General features: G+C 36.3%; 1 protein-coding gene across 7 annotated transcripts in view; it reads left to right on the forward strand.

Annotated features, from left to right (window-relative positions):
- ADGRG2 (adhesion G protein-coupled receptor G2) overlaps positions 1-19837 on the forward strand; it is a 57547-nt gene that overhangs the window by 23967 nt on the left and 13743 nt on the right. For all 7 annotated transcript variants that reach the window (XM_053935456.1, XM_053935455.1, XM_053935454.1 and 4 more), the window contains 13 exons: positions 5300-5338; positions 6707-6739; positions 8307-8339; positions 9354-9395; positions 11341-11388; positions 11961-12028; positions 13637-13710; positions 14535-14574; positions 14696-14730; positions 16070-16152; positions 16802-16862; positions 17255-17943; positions 19532-19730. In XM_053935456.1, the coding sequence (XP_053791431.1) occupies positions 5300-5338; positions 6707-6739; positions 8307-8339; positions 9354-9395; positions 11341-11388; positions 11961-12028; positions 13637-13710; positions 14535-14574; positions 14696-14730; positions 16070-16152; positions 16802-16862; positions 17255-17943; positions 19532-19730 (1444 nt within the window). The remainder of the gene's footprint in view (positions 1-5299; positions 5339-6706; positions 6740-8306; positions 8340-9353; positions 9396-11340; positions 11389-11960; positions 12029-13636; positions 13711-14534; positions 14575-14695; positions 14731-16069; positions 16153-16801; positions 16863-17254; positions 17944-19531; positions 19731-19837) is intronic.

The following is a 19837-nucleotide window of genomic DNA, read 5'->3' on the forward strand; positions in this document are numbered from 1 at the left end:
AGTGCCTATGTGGTGTCTGGAGCTGACTAGGAAGCAGCTGCCCTTGCATTCTCTCCCGTGTTTCCTGAGACAGAGGCCAGCTGGCACTGCCCTTCACTCTGACCCTCCTCACCTATCACACAGGCTGGGCAGGGGGAGTGTCCATGGGGAGACTCGAGTCCACTAAATTTTGGACTCCTTCTCCTCCGAAGAAAGCCCAATAGTTGCTTTCCCCGTCTTGGGCTTGCTCAAAGGATGCTTTCTGCAAAAGTTTAAAGGAGATCATGAAGTGTTAGGTAAAACAGCATTAGTCAGCAGCAGCACTGTTCCCCTTGAGACAGGGGGACAAGAAACTACTGCCAGTAATGTCCTTCTTGCACCAAATTGTTATCGGCAGCCAGGTTCCAGCTGCTTCTCACTTCTTCACCCTGGAAAAACGGAACTGTTTCTCACAGACTGGGTTGCACGAAGACAGGTGAATCAGAAATGGTGTTGCCTTTCCAAAAAATTTAAGAAAGGGTGTACTGCTCATAAGTTACTTTGAAGGTAGGGAGAAGAAAAGGATCTTTTTTCGTTATCACACTTGGAGATTGTACACCTGTCATGCTTTAAGGGCTCTGTCCTGTGCCTGAGTTACTGAACAAATTATATACTTTGAGTGACAGTCCTTTTGCTGTACGCACCAGAACCATCTGTCCCATCTTGACCACTATGTTACAAGACCTCCTTCTGCCTTTCTTTCCCTTTCATTGAATTAATTTTTCAATTCTGCTTTGCTTGGTGGAACAGCTTCAGCAGGATATGTGGAGACCATCCCATCCTAAAAGATCCAGTAGCCGGAGAATTAAAAGCTGTCATGCTAAGGAATGCTGTAAGCACAAGGCTATTTTTTTTAGACAGGGCCAGGTACTGGTCTTTCTCAGAGCTACATCAGCTTGCACACGTAACCTTAAGTACTGTTAATAGGTTTAGTCTCCCGCCAGTCTGGAGCTGCTGAAGTTACACTGGTTCCCATTGTCAAAGTCATTGGGAAATGAAGGTTGTCACAATTTTTGCAGCTGTGGTGAGAGCTGCTAAACCAGTTTCATACCTGTGGAACACACATGGGATTCCCAGGTTGTGGCTTAGCTAGCTGTTTGTGTCGGAACAGTACAAAGTGATATGAAGACAGTAAGGGACTTGCTGCTTTTGTTTCTAATTATGCATGTTAGGAACAGAAAGCAGTGCTTATCTCATTTAATCAATTTGCCTTTTCCCTCAGAAAAGAAATCAAACAGTTCTTGTGGGGGCCAATTCTATCTCCCTTGCAACAAAAGCAAGGAATAATACTGCCTATTTAATTACTGTTTGAATCTTTAAGAATGTTTTATATTGGAGAAAATGTAGCAAAGTATTATTACAATGTGTAATCCTTTGTTTATAATGTGGAACAGGATATGTTAGTTATATTGATTTGGTGATCCTAAACTAACAGTGTTGCAAATAAAATCCATAGAGCAAATAAATGGAAGTTTCATACATGTAAGGATTTTCATGCTCTTATCAATAATAAACAAGAAAAGAGCAATAAATTTTCTGTTAGCTTGTAACTAATACATTTTGAGTTACTTTACTTTCCTTTTTACTTGCCAACTTTAGGGATATTTTAGATTGAACTCTAATCCTTCTCCAAATATATCTATTCACCTTCTTTTCTTGCTCTTAAACACAACAAAGCAGGAGAGTTAACAAATAAATTGTAGGAAAGACTCATGTCTTTCCTACTTCCTCCTTTCTGTATGCATAGGTGATTCTGATTAAAGACTTGGTTAATGTACTTAAAGCTGGACCTTGATAAGTCCATACTCAAACCTTGACAAGTCTCATACTCATGGATAATTTCTAGCAACTGTAGGCATATGACTATTGTGCTGTAAGAGAAGTCATGGTTAGTTAGATAAGTGTCCGTAAAAAAAGTGCCTCTCAGATATTGCATGCCATCATCAGTTGCTGTATTTGCCAGCTCCATATTTGTGGCTTGTGTTTAACTTGTTTTACTACCTGTGCTGCTAGATGTGCTATTAAAAGCACTTGGCATTTTTACAGTTCAATGTCTTTTTACTAGCCTACAAAACCAAATATGTTAATGAACAATTTTTGTACCTACCTTAGGGTAGTACTTGTATTCTCAAAAATTCACAAGGCGACTGAAGGGATATGGAGGATGCAAAAGTACCTTGTGTACAGCAAGACTGTCTCCACTGACTCCACAAGAGTTTGTGAGAAAGATCTTAAAGCTAGATTTCCTGTACAGATTTTATTTTTTAAATGGGCAGAAGAAGCAGTGTAGTGGTGTTTGCTCTGAGATGCTACATATTTAGGTGGGTTCCTTTTGAGAATTTAATTTGATTCCAGAGCTTTTTTTGGAGATGAAGGCTTTTGCACTGATTAAGACAGGACTAGTAATAGGCAAACTTTTGGAGATAGAATTTACTTTCTGTGGTAGGAAAGTCAGATTGCCCACGTGTGGAAGGATGCTTCTGTCTCTAACCAGAAATTCAGTCAATTATCTTTATTCACCCCATTTTACCTTAAAAAATTATTTACTGTTTAAGCAATACAGAATAGTTTTATCTGACTACTGCTTCAGTTCTGCATGTTAAACTTGGTATTGTCTTGGTGTTGTATTAAGAGTCTCCCCCAAGCCTACACTAGGTGCTAAGAAAATAATTTTATATCATCTGTAATTTGTAATCACTTTACAATGTTAAAGTGACAGCACTTGTACATAAGAGCTCTAGAACACATACCTTACAGGAATATGTAAATATGTATTTTATCTGGACTTAACATATAGTAAGAAACCCTAATTTTCCTGAAAAATTACCATAAAAATTAGGGTTATATCCAGATTTTCATGATCTATCAAGTTCATACAGTTCTACTTGTCAAAAAGAGCAATTTTACTTCTCTGTAGGCAGAATCCTAGTTGTCTCAAAAGGGATGTTTGATGTAACTTTGTTTTATCTTTACTGAAGGAGTTTAAATTCAGTAGGCTGATATGTATAAAGGTGTGAATTTTTATTTATGCTTTAACTTAATGGGTATGTATTATTTTGCTAAGAATTTTGGTTCTCTCTTCTGCATAAGGAAGTTTCTACCCAGGATGTAAATTAACTAAAACTAACAGTTTAATGGAAAACTCCTAAAGAATTGTAGTGCAATTAATTTGATTTCCGTGTATTCATCCTGCCATATTTCAGAGTTGCTGCTTTTAGCTTCATGCAATGTATGACATTCAACAAAAACGAACTGACTGTTTTCATCTTGTCAAGCTCTCATGTTGTCTCTGACTTCAGATCATTGGTCCCAGTATCCCAGCATTGGGGTAGCCAGGCAGCAATCTGCTTACCTGGCTGGCAGCTGTCATCTTTGTGCATCTCACACCTTGCTGAGGAATAGGGACTGGTTAATTTCTGTCTCATTTATGATTTCTGTCACTTCCCTCTCCTGTTGTTGTGGCTGTCCTGCTGCAGAACAGGCTGACTCTTCTGAGTTGTCTTCCTGCATCACCTCCAGAGGATCTTCTTCCTCCTTCCCTAACTGGGTCAACCTACAGTTCCATAGCTCTCCTTTGACTGTTATGGTTAGGGTTGTATCTCTGACTCAGCTGCAGCATCCATTTGTTTTTCCTTAGATCCAGAGATCCTACTGCTTCTTCCAGGGTGTAGGACACAGGCCTGGTAGGCATACGCCAGGACCCAACACAGTACCAAAAGTCTCTGTCTTTGGTGTAAGCAAGACATCCTTCCTGCAAGTGGTCTGCCTTCTCACCAGGATTCCTTGGCTGCTTGGGTGTAAATTCCCATGCCATCAGAGGTAAATACTGCTCTAGGCACCTGCCCAGGTTCTCCTGCATACCTTGCTCCCTAGAAATTTGTTCCTTCAGAGCACTTTCCTGTGTGTCGTCTCCAAGTGATTGGTTACTTGGTTACCCACAGAGATTTGAGTTTGGATGACTGGATTCAGAGTTTGAGGATGGTCATGTAGACTGCAGGTGCAGGTGGACCACCACTGATGGAAGAAGGAAGGTGTCAGTATCTGAAGGCATTAGCAGTGGTGGAGGTAATCTACAGCAACCTGGACAGCAGCGACGACTCCAAGGATCTGGGTGATGTCCATTGCATGTGGGCTGTGTGGGACAGTTTAGTACCCACCAGTGTGACATGGCAGTGGTGGACTGGCCAGATATCAAGGCATTACCTACTCCCACCTACTCCTGCAATTTGGAGAGAATTTCTCTCTTCTTCTGTTACTCTTGGGCTTGAATCCTGACAATGCTTAGTGTCCCACCAGGTTCAGTGACTTGGGAAGAGTTTTTCTTCCTCCTTGCCCAGACAGGGTCTCATCTATTAAAGGAGATGAAATAGGTAACAGTGCTTTAAGTACAGGTGATACTGTGTTGCTACTTCTTTTTCAAGGCCCAGGATGGTGTTTTGAGTGGTGACAGGCTGCAGGGAACATTTGGAGCTGTCTGCCGCTTTTCCTCCACCACAGGAAGCACATAGCACTTGCCTTGGTGGCAGGTTTGCTGCAGTGGTGTGATTTAATCGATATGCTGAGCCTCCTCATTTATAGCCCAACCACTACCTTTAATCCAGAGACACTTTCGTCACTTGGCTCACTTGATGACATCATGTTTCACACTCATGAGTGTGATGGCTTCAACTGTCAGATCCACCCCTTGATCAAGAGCCCATCTGTGTGTTCCATCTCTCCCTAGGTGTCCCTGGGGACATGTTCTGTGGGCCCATTGAGCAGGAAATAGCTCACCTTTTCATCCCAGCCCACATCCACCTGAGCTGTTTCCTTTCTGGCAGCCTGATCTTTCATTGTTTAGATGTTCTTTGGTGGTGCAGCTCTTGGACACATGAGTATTTATATGATGTACATGCACATCTTGATGTTACATGTTACATTTTTAGTCACTGCTGTTTTAGTCCTCTTCATCTTCATTCAAGCAAATGTGCTGAATAGGTTTCTGAAGACACTAGCAATGGAAGAGGCAAAGCTCATGGCCTAATCTCTATCTTCCATCAGTATAAAAAGTTAAACTGAGGAAAAAACTGAACTCAAAAGAATTCAACTTCCAGCTTTCAAAAAAAGCATATTGACACATATTTCTCGATGGATGCAAAGTAGTTTTGCAAACCATTTTGAAGTGAGGTGAGTACTACATCTAAAATGGTTGTGTTTTAAAAAGTGTGTGTATGTATATGCATGTGTACAAATGTATATAAAATCTTCTGCTTGCTCCTAAAAAAATCTTCTTATTTTGCAGTTGAAACTACTGCTACGCTGCCTAGCAGAAAAATAACAGGTATGCTGGGGTTCTATGGGATTTTGCCCCACTGTTCTTCTGTTTTAGAAAGTGTGTAGTGAGATTGCTGCTGCTGATACTTTTTAATTCTTGGAGATAGTAAAGCATATGCAAACATCAGCAAATTAATTTTTCCTATCATCCTTGTGGCTTATTAGCTAATTTTGTGGTGCAAACAGCATCAGTAATTTTCTAGAGAAAATGAAAATAAAGTCGCGGAGATGATTCGGATTCTCCCTTCATTACAGAAATTATATTCACATTTATCCTTTGGAAAGAAGTTATTGCTAGTTTTCAGTAAGGCAAGCAAAATAGTCTTACTGGAGCAAGGAATTCATGAGTGTTTATAATTTCAGAAAATCCTTGTTTACAAGTTTTAGTTCGAAAAAATCTGATTTTCTTCAGGGACTTTTGGTATCTCTGATTTAAGCCTTCTGCAGCAGTAGGAAAGGCTTTACAGTAAAATTAGTATATTGTAAGTAACATTATGGATGACTTTTGACCTTTGAGAGATGTTGAAACACCTTAAGTATATATTTTAAATAGTGCTTCATGTTTGCATCCAGCTACTCTTTAAATTATATTTCTGTGGTAACTGTGACCTGTAACTTGACTTGTCTCTGACTGTATCAAAAACCACCCAGTGACTGAAAGGGCCAACTTTAAAGTTGCCATGTGAACAAGATATCAAATTTCCTAATTTCTTTTTGATCAAAATACTGACTATAACTATATAAAAATCTGATAGCTAGTGTTTGCTATATAAATAGTTGGCTGGTTCCTGTTAAAATCAGAGATTCAAACTTGAAATTATTTTTTTTAATCTCTGCTTTTTGCAGTATAGAATACATATGAATGGGATAAATTTTAAGTGGCAAGTCTCACTTTTATTATAAAAAGTCTGAGAATAGTTCTTCATACCCAGCTAGAGCCATCTTGCTGTGTATGCTTGATTCCCATTCCTAGAATTAGCAAGACACTCAGGATAAGCATGTAGCTTTCAGGCTAGTGTGGCACGTATCTTGGGTCTTTAACATTATACAATTGTGGTTTTGTAACATTATGCAGTTCAAACTGTCTGGTATTTCTCAAAAAAAAAATTGTATTGCATCAAATTCTATTTGAGTGCATAAAGATTGTGACTTTTTTTTTTTTAACCAGAAATTGTTACATCTGCCTTTTTGACATCCTGGAAGTGTTGTTCTGAAAGAGCAGGTGTTGCCCTCTTCTGGTGAATGCAGGAAATTTTTGATAATAGAAGAAAAGCATGTTGAGGATGATAATGTGTGTGTCTGAAACTTCATAACGGTCTTTTTCTTTTTTTTTTTTACTTTTTTTTTTCTTTTTAATCTGAAATAAAATTCACAGATTCTGAAGAATCAGCTACAACAACAATGTTTGGTAAGAAAATCAGGACTTTACTGATTTTTTCCAATTTTTGTTATTTCCTCTTCGGTAAATCTGCTTTTATCTGAGGTAGTGCAGAAAGGCTGTAATGTAATAGAGTTCCAGAATTAAAATATTTTCATTTCAAATTACTTGTTTTATTCTACATTGTAGTGAAATAGCTTACTTTATAGAATCACTCATGGCTTCTGACAGTGGTGCTTGGGTTGAAGTAGGTGCAAGTTGCTTGATCAGGAGACTTTTGTTCAGTTATCTGAACAGTGAAGAGTTTGCAGAGATGTCAGAGGAGGAAAACTGTAGCGAGAGCTCCTTTACATCTCCTCTCACCTAGCAGATGGCATTTCATGCAGTGTATTACACTGCACACACACAAGAAGCTCTAACAACTTCTGGAACCAGAGGTGATAAGCATCATCTATGAAAGCATTTTTAAAAAATTAAGAATGAGACACACAGAAATAACCTGTGTGAAAGCTAGTTGCTTTCTGTATGTTGCTTAATGTATACTGACATAGAGAGAGTGCTCTGGATAAAAGAAATAATACAGATGCAAACACACATGATCTTGTTATTTTACAGATGCAGTCTCTCTTCGGGAATGGTTTGTCTTTAAAAACTACATCACATTCAATATTTGTGTAGTATATACTAGGCCAAGTAACACAGGTGAAACCAGCACTTTGTTTTCACTCTGCTCATATTTTGACTACTTGTTAATTGGCTCAGAAAATTTCTTCTTCTGTTGTGGATCTGTTCTGATCCATTTTTAAAAAATCATTAAGTTGTTATATTGAATTGATACAAAGTGGTCTTCTAATCACTTTGCATTCCTGCGTTGACATCTAAAATATTCTTATTAAGTACAGCCCTTTAAATTTTCATCTATGGTCTTAATTTAATTGTCTTTTTCCTTTTGATGTAGCTGAAAAAAAACTTTGCATCATTACTTTATTTTATTTATCTGTGGTTATTGACAAAACCAGCTTTTTTGGAGAGACTGTTTGCACCCAGTGAGTCATCTCTGCTTATGAATGTTGTGAGTTCATGAAGGAAAAGGTACTTGAGGTTAAGTAGTTATTGCAGTTGGATATTCAAAAATTCATCTTCACCTTCTGAAAGAATGAAACCAGTAAAAGGAACTTACTTGAGGAAAATTTGATTCCCAGCTGGTTGTATTCAGATACCCGGATTTTTGAAATAACATGAACATTATTTCAATTATTAGTATTGAAATAATGTGAACACTCCTAACAAGCTTTGCAGTTGTTCTTAAAATGAAATTTAGATAAATAATATTCAGTTTCTGTTCAAAATCTTGCAGGCTTAATCTTTTTTCTCAAAAATTCATAGAAATAGAATATTTCTTAATAAAATTTTTACTTCTTTTATATTTTTTCCCTAGAATTCTCTGTTGTTACTTTTATCATCTATCCTATTAATTCCTCAGGCAAGATGTTATAAATGTTTCTCTTATTTAGACTTTGCTGGATTTAGACTTTTGGGCTTTTCTTGTTTTATTTTATTTTTATAGATTTTACTCTTATGAATTTTTCTATTTCAGATACGTCTTCAGAGGAGACTACACAAAGTACAGGTGAGAATTTGCATGAAGAGAGTAAGGTTTCAAGGCAGATGTTCGTTGCATTCATGTTTGTTGCTTTTTTATTGTTTTTTTTTTAGTAACTGGGATTTGTTTATTCCAAATAATTTTTTAAATTATATAATAATTTATAATTAATAATAATAATTATATTATTATATAATTATATTATTATATAATAATATATAATAATTTATAATTAAATAATGTTTTTAAATTTTGTATTTATCTGCAATCTGTATTTTAAGTCTGCAGGAGTAGGGCTCTGAGGGGCACTTAACTGAGCTGTAAACCTGTCTTTTTCATTCAAAATATTGTATTGCTTACCAAAACCCAAACAGGGCAGATATATTTTTAGCAAGTATATAGGGGGTTTTGTATATGGAATGTTTTCCATGTTTTCTGATACTATTTAAGCTATTTTACAGAACTAAAATGTACACCCCATTCCTTGAAGACACTTACATATGTACTTGCAAGGAGTTGTGAAATAGGATCAGAAAAGACTCAATCAGAAGAACTTGTTACCCCTTCCTTTCCTGATTTTCCCATTTGAAACAAGGAGTAGTCTCATTCCGTATCAGTATGGATTCCTCCATGCCTCTATAGGACCTGGACATCCTGCTGTTCTTCATTGTTGATTGAAAAACACAGTTTTAGAACAGGATTCGTCCTATGCTGGAGTGCCCATGTAGAATTGGATAAATAGGAATCACCTTAAAAGCACCGCTTACTTCTCTGAACAGTAGGGAGCCAGGAGTCACTGGCTCAGATGAGGATACAAACATGTAATTGGATGAATCTTACTCCACTTGCTGCTTTTGCACTTCCCACACTGAAAGTAACTTCATTTTCTTAAAATATTTCAGGTGTTTACATTTTTCATGGAATGACAGTCTGAAATAGAAATAAGAATTTATTTTTGTGACATGTATTGCATGGGTTTTTTTAAGTTAAAATGTGAAAACTTTTGTCTTTTTTTTTTTTCTTTTTTTATTTTAATAACAGAAGCCCTTACAACAACTGACTATTACTCCACCATAACACCAGGTAGGATTCATCTATCACCACTGATAACATTTTTGTGCATCTCAAATTTTAAGTGTATGTGAATTCAAGAAGTTTGCTCCCAAGTGTTTTTTAGTATGCTTTTTACTTGGTATTGTGGTTTGTCATGTTAACAGTCTGCCTTACCTCACATTACTGTCCAGTCTGGTAGAAGGACTAATTCTGTAGTCCTTGTCTAGATGGCTGCATATAGAAGAGTTTGGTTATTTTGTAAGTCAGAGCAGTAGGTTACCACAAAAATGTAAGACTCACAATCTCAGGGACCATGTTTGCTTAAAAAGAAATCTTCATGCCTTTTAGCAGATTGTAGCAAACTGAATACAGTCATTGTATTTGACCTCAGGGCAGGCCCAGTAGGACCAGGAATAGACTGAATTTTATTTTTTTAATTATCTGTGTTGAAGCTCAGTAGTCCCATTACAATGGATTAGTCCTGAATTAGTGCAAGTGGAAGAAGAACTGGCTTGGAGCCTTAGTGACAAGGATAATTTGGCTGTGTGAACATGACCTGCAGAAACATTGCAGCTGTGTTATGAGATTCTTTCATGGGACTGGAAGCCCTAGTGATCTTTGATCAGTCTTTTATCCTTCCCACTGCTAATCTATTTTTGTGCATTTTGGTGGCATGCAGAGATCTTAAGACTAGGGGGTACACAAACAGGTGCTCTGTAAGGAAAAAGGAGGTGATGTTAATCTTTGGTGGCACTTTAGGATTTTGTGTTGGGTTTTTATAAGGTATTCTCTATAGAGTAAAAAATTATGACAAATTATTGTTATATTGACATTTGATTATTGTTTATCACTTATTTATGAGCTTTTTATCTTTTTAAGGATTGTTTAAAACTGTATACAAGGTTTGTAATTATTTCACTGCCAACGAAAGGGAAGGCAAATTTAGGGTCATAGAATTGTTAAGGTTGGAGGAGACCTCTAAAATAATCAAGTCCAACCATCAAATTTATTTGATTCTAAACTGCTGTCTGAATTATTTTTTTTCCTAATAATTTGAATATTGCCACCAGCTTGCAGTCTGTAACCTTTAGTGGCTTATTCATTGATTGTGATAAAATTAATAAAGCAGCAAACTTTTACAGTCAAATGATTGCACCACAGAGAAAGTGAAAAAAAATTCCCCTTCTCATTTGGTACTAACTAATTATAAGAGCAGAAAAAATAGAATTTGGTTTTTTTCTGATAGTGGAGGCCAATCCATCTGCTTAAGTAAGGAAGTTGCTTCAATGAACAAGTGTAGGAGTTTTGTCTTGGATGCAAATATCTTTCCAGTGCTTTATTTTGAAATTATACAAAAGAGCAGTCTGTTTACAGTACCCTAATTTAGGATCAGTGTTATTTCTCAGCAGTGTAGGTTGTATTAAAAGTATGGAAAATATGGAGCAGCCAAAAGCTTGCTGTAACTAAATGAGGGCATGTTCTGCGAGATAAGAGTGTATGTACATGGTTGCTGTCACCGTAGCTTGAATTCCATCAGGTAGAACAGTTTTAGCTTCTATGCTGCTATCCTATGGATCCATAGTAGGATTCTAAGAAGCAGATAGTATGCTTCCTAGTGATTGAATGCTGTGATAATTAAGGAGTTTGTCAATTATATGGTGGTTTCTGTTTCTATTTAATTTTTTTTAAAAAGAAAATAAAATTGAGATCACTTGCACGTATGTCTTCTGTCAAAACTGTTGCAGAAAATGATTCAAAGTTAATTAACCAAAGGCAGCATATTTCTGAATACTAAGTCTTAGAAAATGTCACGGTAAGTGCTGTAGAGAGGTGAAGCCTAGACAATATGACAAATACTTCCAGAAGATAAATTTCAAACACTAGAATGATTGTAAATACATATGATGATATTGGATTTAGGTTTAAATTTTTTAATCTGTAGTTGTTTGGTTTTTTCCCCCCAAAAAACTTATAGCTGGAGAAACCATTGTATGCAACGTAACACGTGCCTGTAATTATTCAGGTTAGTGGCTTTCTTTTCCCTTTTTTTACATAAAAGTCTTACCCAACTATTTTATACTCTGAGTAATGAAGCAATGTTTAGTTGCCATGTAAAAGCTAGTTCTATAATAACTTTCCGTGTAAATTTAGAGGGATTTTACATTAATTCAAAAAATATTAAAGGTGAGGAGATTAAAAAATGTTTAGACTCTTGTACTTTTGATCTTTGTTTTCTCATCAAAGGCACACAATTGCAGATAAGAATTGCAAAAGAACCCCAAGAAACAAGTAAGCTAAGGAGTTCTATTTATAGTAATGTGAAGTGCAGGTTTTCTGTTTTGGGAAAAGATTAACTGGAAGGAATTTAGGGACAGCCATCAAAATTAAATATATGGAAAAAATTAAGCTATTGGACTAGTCCATTTGTTAAAATAGGTGAAAAGATGGAAGAACAGTTGCAAAAATGGATAAGATAGTGCAAGTGTTCTTATTTCTCTTGTATCAAAGCACAAGACAGTAATTTTTGCAATTCTCAAAAAAATTTACATTCTGTGTTTCAGCATTGATTTTCCTAACTTTTACTTTTGGTTTTAGTGTTCTTTGTGGGCAAGGTAAAACTTCGAGCAATTGAAGAAAGTAATGCATCACTAAATGTAGAAATAGTAAGTATTCTTTCTTTTAAAACTTTATTGTAAGGAAGGTTGAAGTGAATTTCTTTGTCTACTTAAAATAAGTATACAAAGTATACTTTGTATACTTAAAATAAGTAATATGAATCTTACTGTGTTTACAGTACAAGATACTATTTGCAGTGGATGAAACAGCTGTTTTAAACAGCTGCTTTGCAGCTAAATTTTAAAATTCCAGCTAAATAAACGTCCTACAGTAAGGACCTGTATTCTCTACATAGCCACTGAAAGAAGGGGAAGCCCTGGGTAATCTCAGGAATTTTCATTTAGGCACACAGGATCTTCCTTTGGAGATTAATTTAGACACTTGTCTTTGGAAGATGAGCATCACTAGATGGCAACTATTTGTGCATAATTAAAGTTGGATTATACCCTGGAATAATTCATTTTGAGATTCTCATAAGTAGTTCTATGGCTTTTTGTGTATTTTTTGATTATGCTTTTGCATTATCATTCTATGTTTTTTGGCTTGTGGTTACTGAGTTATTAATTTTGCAATAGGCTTATGTGACATGAGTGTGTCCATTTATACAACACAAGACAGGTTTAAGAGGACAGTGTCATGCATGGCAAGGACCATATAGATGACCTAATATCAAGGTAATACTATGAGGATGAGAATGTTTAGTTGTTACAGATGGAAACTGAGGGGAGGAAAAAAGAAGAACCTTATATCTTTATCCTACACATCCCTGTCAGCCCTCAGCCTGAGATTTCACATGCCAGTCCTTGAAAGCATGACTAGTCAGCAGTGTAACAACAGAGAAGAGCTACTGAACATGGAGCATCAGGTTTGGGCAGGGATATGCCCCTGGCAAAAGCCACCTCTGCATTCTGTTGTGTTTCAGTGGTGATAATGCCTACTGGAACTGTCCTAGCACGGTAACATTACACCTACAGCTTCTGGAAAAACTGGTTTCCATCTCTTGAAACGCTTTTGCTTTTTAGAAGAACATTTCTTAGGAAAAGTCAATGCCATGTATATTAGGTGATGTTTTTCCTCATGGCCCTTGCTGTTTGCACAAAATGTAAAAATAACCAGTAATGCTGGTAACCAGAAGAGCATAAGAATACATGTATAGAAAGGGTTCTTAGATAAACCTCAGTGTATCCCCAGACCCTAATGCTAGATCATACTTATTTAGCTCAGTTCTATCATGTCTTTCACTACAGCTCTTGACTTCTCATTGCCAGTATTCTGTCATCTATTATTTATGTCATTTATGAAGCTCGCCCCATTGTTACACTAGAGTTAAAAAATTCATTCAGTGTCTGGGGCGAGCTGTCTTTGTTGCAAACTAAGCCAAAATCCTCTTTTTCCAGCATAAGATATGGTGAGTTTACTGTCCTTTTGCCCCTATCTTTCACAAAGATTTTGAGGTTGATCTATACTAGATCAGTGGTTCCTTCTATAAATTGTGACAACAATGTCATGGTAAATACTTGTTGCAGTGTATCCATGAGAAAAGGTGCTTCTTATCTTTGTAATTTCAGCCTATTAAAATGTGTGAAATGAACAATTTTCTTTTAAGGCTAAAAATTGCTGGTTGTACTTAGCTGTGAGATCTTTTTTCCTAACAGATTAATAACATAACCACCCACAATCAAGTCAAAAAATTAATTGAAATTCCAGCACATACCCCACAAGAACTGAGGTAAGTAATTCTGAATAAGAATTGAAATCTTTTTAATATTTGAAAAAGATTAAGTGAGACCTTCTGTGTGTTGAGTGGACTTTGTATTATTCCTGTACATTAAAAATTTCACAAGTTCTAAGTTCTTGCTCTTTAACATAAAGTTCATACTGATTAGAATACTCTTAATTAGTTTATGTACCACTGGAGTTGCTTTTAAAAAATGGTACACCAAATGTTTGTTATAATTTAAGGATTCAGTTTATCTGGTAGGAAATTACGAAGAGAACTTTCCTAGCTGCATGTTCTTTAATAAATATTCTTGAAGTCATATCTATGGTTTTATTTTGGTTTAGTTTTTTCTATCCCAGTCTTTTTAAGGAGAGGTTTGAATAAATGAGTATTTCCCAAACTTGCCCTGAAAATCCAAAAGATGTGGTTGGCCAACAAATCTTGTTTGTAGAAGAAATCCGTATTTCTTACTTGTTCTATTTCTGTGGCTTTGAGTATAAATTTAGAATTTTATTCCAAGGAATGCTTGGCAAAAGGCAACATTAAGATTTATCATCTGCTCTCTTAAATAACATTTACAATGGGTTGATGTTCAAATGTAATGACAGAGGTTTAAATTTAGTTTGTGTAGTGACTAATAAAAGTCTGCTCTTCAAATGCTTAATGCTGGTGGTTTTACAGTATTACAACTGTCCTGACTTTAAAAAAAATCATTGATTAACTGGAAAAATATTTTTTCTCTGTAATTGTTTTTTTTTTTAAATTAAATTGTTGTAATTGTTTTTAGAAACATAACAAAAAATCCTCCATAACAGTAATATTTTACTTTAAAGCATTTCAGAGTTCAACAAAACCTTGCAAGCAGTAAGTGAGGTAAGATTACTGATTCTTGTTACTCTCTGGAAAAATTTTTTCCACCTTACTTCTGATAAAGCATCACTCCTGATTTCTCCTTATAAACCTTTTTTTTTCGTGTTTTCATTTGTCATTACAGTCTTCTGTTATGGAATGCAGTGCAGAAAACCAGAGGTTTGTTTTTAAATTTTTAAAGAAAAAATATTTTAAAGCTCATATATTGTCTTGTGATATGTGAAATATGCATGGCTCTTTAACAGAAGAAAAAGACAAACTCTCTAGGAAGTTCAGAAGTTCAAGAAACAGGCTGGAGAAATATGTATAGGCTAACAAAGAATTTCTGATTTCTGATTATTGTCCTGGCATTAGTGATTTTGAAAAAACATTTTAGAGTTTGTTGGTTTGGTTTAACCCAAATATATTGCTTCTCATTAGTCTTCTGCTGAAGCCCAGGCTTCCCTGCCATATTTCTTCTGCATCTTGGTATTACTCGAGTCATGTGACTGGGAGCACCAGAATTCCAGAACTTGTGAATGCAACGAAATCTTTATGATGGATTTGCTTGAGACATCCCAAGTTGCTGTTCTTCAGCTTGGGAAACCAACCAGCCTTGGGGTAGGGGGAGCCTGAGGAAGTAAACAGTTCAGGATCTGGAAAATATGGATTATCAGAATGGCAAAGCTGCTCCAGAGAGGTGATCTGGAAACCCTGAAACATAGATGACGTCTCAGTTTAAATGCTACTCACCATTAAATTGTCCTTTAAAATGATCAGCTTGGAAACATTGTATTCTAAACCAAAATGAAACTTAATTTCCCCAAATACTTGAATCTGGACTTTATCTTCCTGGATTAGGATGAAAGAAAAGACCAAAACACTCAAATAAAATAGAAAGTAGTCAGATCACCCCTTCATGTCATATACTGGCAGTCGCTAGAGTAATCTTTTAATTCTTATGAGCTGGAAAGAAACCTTTTAATTCATCTCTATGTTTGCATATGCTAAATATGAAAAATTTTTACTGGAGATTCCCTAGTTTAGGCAGGGCTTCAAGTCCTCTAACTACAGTTGTAAAGATAGAGTTACATGCTTGAATGGGTCACTGAAGTTCTCTCTAAAGTCAAGAGAGAATGCTGGCTTCCTCAGGTGGTGGAGGTTTCATAAACACTGGCATATTTACACTAACAGCAGAGATTACATTATTATTCTTAGAAAATAATCAACTCTTTAATAACTAACATTGATCAGGGAGAACCCCATTTAAGAATTGACATAGTAGAGAGAAGGGACAATAAGTGCCACAAACTGATGTATTGTGCTTTTAATCAGCCTGGCATAGTGGTTTATGTGCATTAAAAATATGCCCAAATCTGACAGAGCCTAGGAAAAATGTGCTTTCATACTTAGCATTTCTACTAATGTGCTTCAATTTAGCATTTGGTGTTAGTTCCATGTGTTATAAAGATGAGGCAGCTCTGTTTCTTGAGTCTTAAGCTTTTTTCTTCTTATTTAGTATACACTGCAATTTCATAATGAAGCTGGCTGAGAGAGAGAATATAAGCAGTTTAACGCAAAAAGCAAAAATAAGTCAACTTGGTAAGTTGTGCTTTAAACACAGTCTCATCACAATTTTATGTAAAGATGTGGTCTTCAAGTAGCTAAAAAGACAAAATAGTTACTTACTTTTAGATCAAAATATTTTTGGTTTTGAGCAATATAAATACATGAAAATGCAGCCTTCTGATTTTTGGGGCTGTATCTGATAGAAATAACTCTTTAAAACATTTTGGTATAAAATTGCCAGCTATTTTATTAGAGCACACTTTGAAAGGATTAGGTGTAAAATAAGCTGAGAACATAAATATCTTGCTGAAATGATGATCTGAATTTAAAGGGTTGTTAAGTAGCCAACCTTTCTTAATGATATTGTGATAGGATGGAGTACTGTCACAATACTGCCTCTGTTTCAAAAGCTATACTGTTGCATTTTGGTTTGTTTAAAATTAAAAAAAAAAAAAAAAGAGAAATCTGAACTTGTCAGGCATTGAACAAAAATCTGGGGGTATGACAATATTCTGATTGGTCAAGAGTTCTTTTGTTTTACAAAACTAATTTGAGAACAAACTTCAAAATAAATTATGCAGTATATACTGTTGTTTAAAGACATAATACACATGGTTAAATATTCTACTTAATGGTATTAGCAGTTGTTATGCTTAAGGATAATGCTTCTTTGTCATCTTAGATCAGTGCTGCTGTTCATCACTGAAGTATTGTTCCTTGACTGCTGAAGAATTACGAATGTAGTAAGTATAAATACAAAATTTGACTTGCTTATTTCTTAAATTTCCTAATACATGACTAGAGTCAACTTCCATACTTCAGTGTAATAGCCAGAAAGGACTACACAAGAAAAAGCTGACAGGCATTTCCCAACAACAGCTCACCTTCAGAGAAGGCAGCAAAGGCAGTAGTAGTATTTGTTTATAGACTTGCTAATTAACAACTACAGCAAAAGAGAATGTAAGAACCTTCTAAATATTAGAGCATGAGACATCCAATCTGATTGATTTTAAAATATACATTATTATTAATATGTCCATATCATTTATATATACATTCCTCTATGATAACTTGTTTTTTTTTAAATAGAAAAAATCTTAACCTGGATTTTTGTACCTTTTTTTTTCTTTTACAGTACTATACAAGTGCCACCTCATTTTATATGGGTTCCTTCCTCTCATTCTCCTTCTCTCCTTAAAAAGACTTTTCTCAAATCAAATTCTTTTATTCCCCCCACTATACTTTCTGCTAAACAAAGCCCCACAATTAGACCACTGATCCCACCATTCACAGAAATTTATTTTTCTGGAACTCTTTCCACATCTCCCCTTACAAACCCTCTCTCTGAAAATTCTATGTCTTCCACCAGTGTTGCCACTACAGGTTCCTCTTCTGAGTCTCTTGCTCAACCTACCATGCCAACTTTTTCTTCCATAACTTCCAGTAAATCCATCACTGTTCCCATACCTGCAACAAAATCTGTCACTAATGCTGCTTTCTCAATTAAATCTGATGCTGCACACCTTAACAAGACTTCTACAGTACTTTCTCCTTCTGTAGGTTACACTAAACATTCTTCGCTTTCTTCTTCTGAGCCTCACAAACTTCCAATTATAAATCGGCACTTTGAGGCTATCACTAAATCTGTTGCACAAATTCCCCCTGCTTCAAGCCAACCTATATCTGGTCACAAAAATGTTAGTACAGTACCTATTGTTCCCCTTACTCCTTTCACAATATCTTTGACCCCTACTGTTAGTCCTGTCAACCATTCTGTTTCTGCTTCTCGTCCTCATTCTACTGCTGATGGCCATAGGACCCCAGGTAAATATGAAAAGTAAATAATTATTTTTGTTTGAATGCCATATACTGGATTTGCTTTTAAACTTCATTAAACAATGTTATATATATGAGAGGTGACCTTATAATTCTTGTGAATTACTTTGGATGGGAGTGTTGATCTGCTGGAGGGTAAGAAGGCTCTACAGAGGGATCTGGACAGGCTGGATCAATGGGCTGAGGCCAACTGTATGAAAGGCTCAACAAGGCCAAGTGCTGGGTCCTGCACTTGGGTCACAGCAACCCTGGGGAACAGTGTCTGAAAGCTGCCTGAAGGAAAAGGACCTGGTAGTGCTGGCTGACAGTGGTTAGCACAGTAGCTGAACATGAGCCAGCTGTGCTCAGGTGGCCGAGAAGACCAGCGGCATCCTGGCCTGTATCAGCAATAGTGTGGCCAGCAGGACCAGGGCAGTGTTTGTCCTCTGTACTCAGCACCGGTGAGGCCACACCTCACACCTCATGTCCATTTCTGAACCCCTCACTACAAGAAGGACATTGAGGTGCTGGAGTGAATCCAGAGAAGGGCAGTGGAGCTGGGGAAGGGTCTGGAGGAGTCTCAGGGTTGACCATATCACTGTGTACAGGTCCCTGGAAGGAGATGTAGATAGCTGGGGGTCGGCCTCTTCTCCCAGGCAGCCAGTGACAGGATAGGAGTAAATCACCACAAACTGTGCCAGGGAGGTTGTTGGACATCAGGAAGAATTTCTTGTCTGGAAGGGTTGTTAAGCATTGGAATGGGCTGCTCAGGGATGTGGTGGAGTCACCATCTTTGAAGATGTTCAAGAAATAACTGGACACGGCACTCAGTGCTGTGGTCTAGTTTACAAGGTGATGTTTAGTCAAAGGCTGGACTTGATCTTAGAGGTCTTTTCCAACCTAAATGGTTCTGTGAGTCTATTCTGTGTGAATACCCTGAGACAGAGACAGCTTTCACTTGATGTGCATGCATTTCAAAATACATTCTGATGCCTTTGGACATGGTGAGTGATACCTCACCCTACACCATTGTATGTAACTGTCATAGGTAGGTACAGTGCTCAATTCCCATTAGAACAAATGTCTTTTGGACAGAAAAAATTAAGTAAAAGAGCAAGGTAGATTTTTTTTTTAAACTAATCTAATATTTAAAATACTGCACAGTAATGTTGGATCATCCTTAAAAAACTGTTATTGACTGGGAATATTCTTAGTGGCTATGTATTTTCTTATGAAAATTCTACACAAGCTTCTTCTCAAATTTCTGACACTATCTTGATTTTACGCTACATTCAGGTGTTCAGTGGCTAAAATTGAAAATAATAGGATATTTAATAGGTTAATGGTCTGATGTGAGGAATTTTGAAATTAATGAAACTTGAAATTAATGTTGGCAGTTTGAAACCTTGCTTTATGTTTTCATCAGATTTAAATTACCACTCTCTGCAAAGTAGTTGATGGGGGGAATTACATAACTTGTTGAGAAACCTTACGAGTAGTGATACAATTTTTTAATCAACAGAACTGTTTATTTTTTCTGCTTCTCCAAGCTTACATAATTTGTTGAACACAATGTTTAACTTTTCATTTGTCACAGGAAAAACCCTTTCAGCTACCACAAATATATCTTCTGTACACACCACCATTAGTATTGCCACAGCTGAGCAAATTGTGTCCAAAATAGAAAATGATTTAGCAGCTGGAAAAATAGAGCCAAAAGATGTAGAAAGGATGGTTAGTGAGGTGAGCACTATCCTCACTGCTTCTCAGCCATTACCACCACGAATTTCTAACAGGTAGGTCATTTTGGCAATATATTACAGGACTGTTGTATTTACTGTCTTGACAAATTGGCTTCAGCAAGTTTCATTCATAATCATAATCCAGAAGAATATTTCTTGTT

This window comes from Vidua chalybeata, chromosome 2 (assembly GCF_026979565.1).
Source record: "Vidua chalybeata isolate OUT-0048 chromosome 2, bVidCha1 merged haplotype, whole genome shotgun sequence".
Taxonomy (NCBI): domain Eukaryota; kingdom Metazoa; phylum Chordata; class Aves; order Passeriformes; family Viduidae; genus Vidua; species Vidua chalybeata.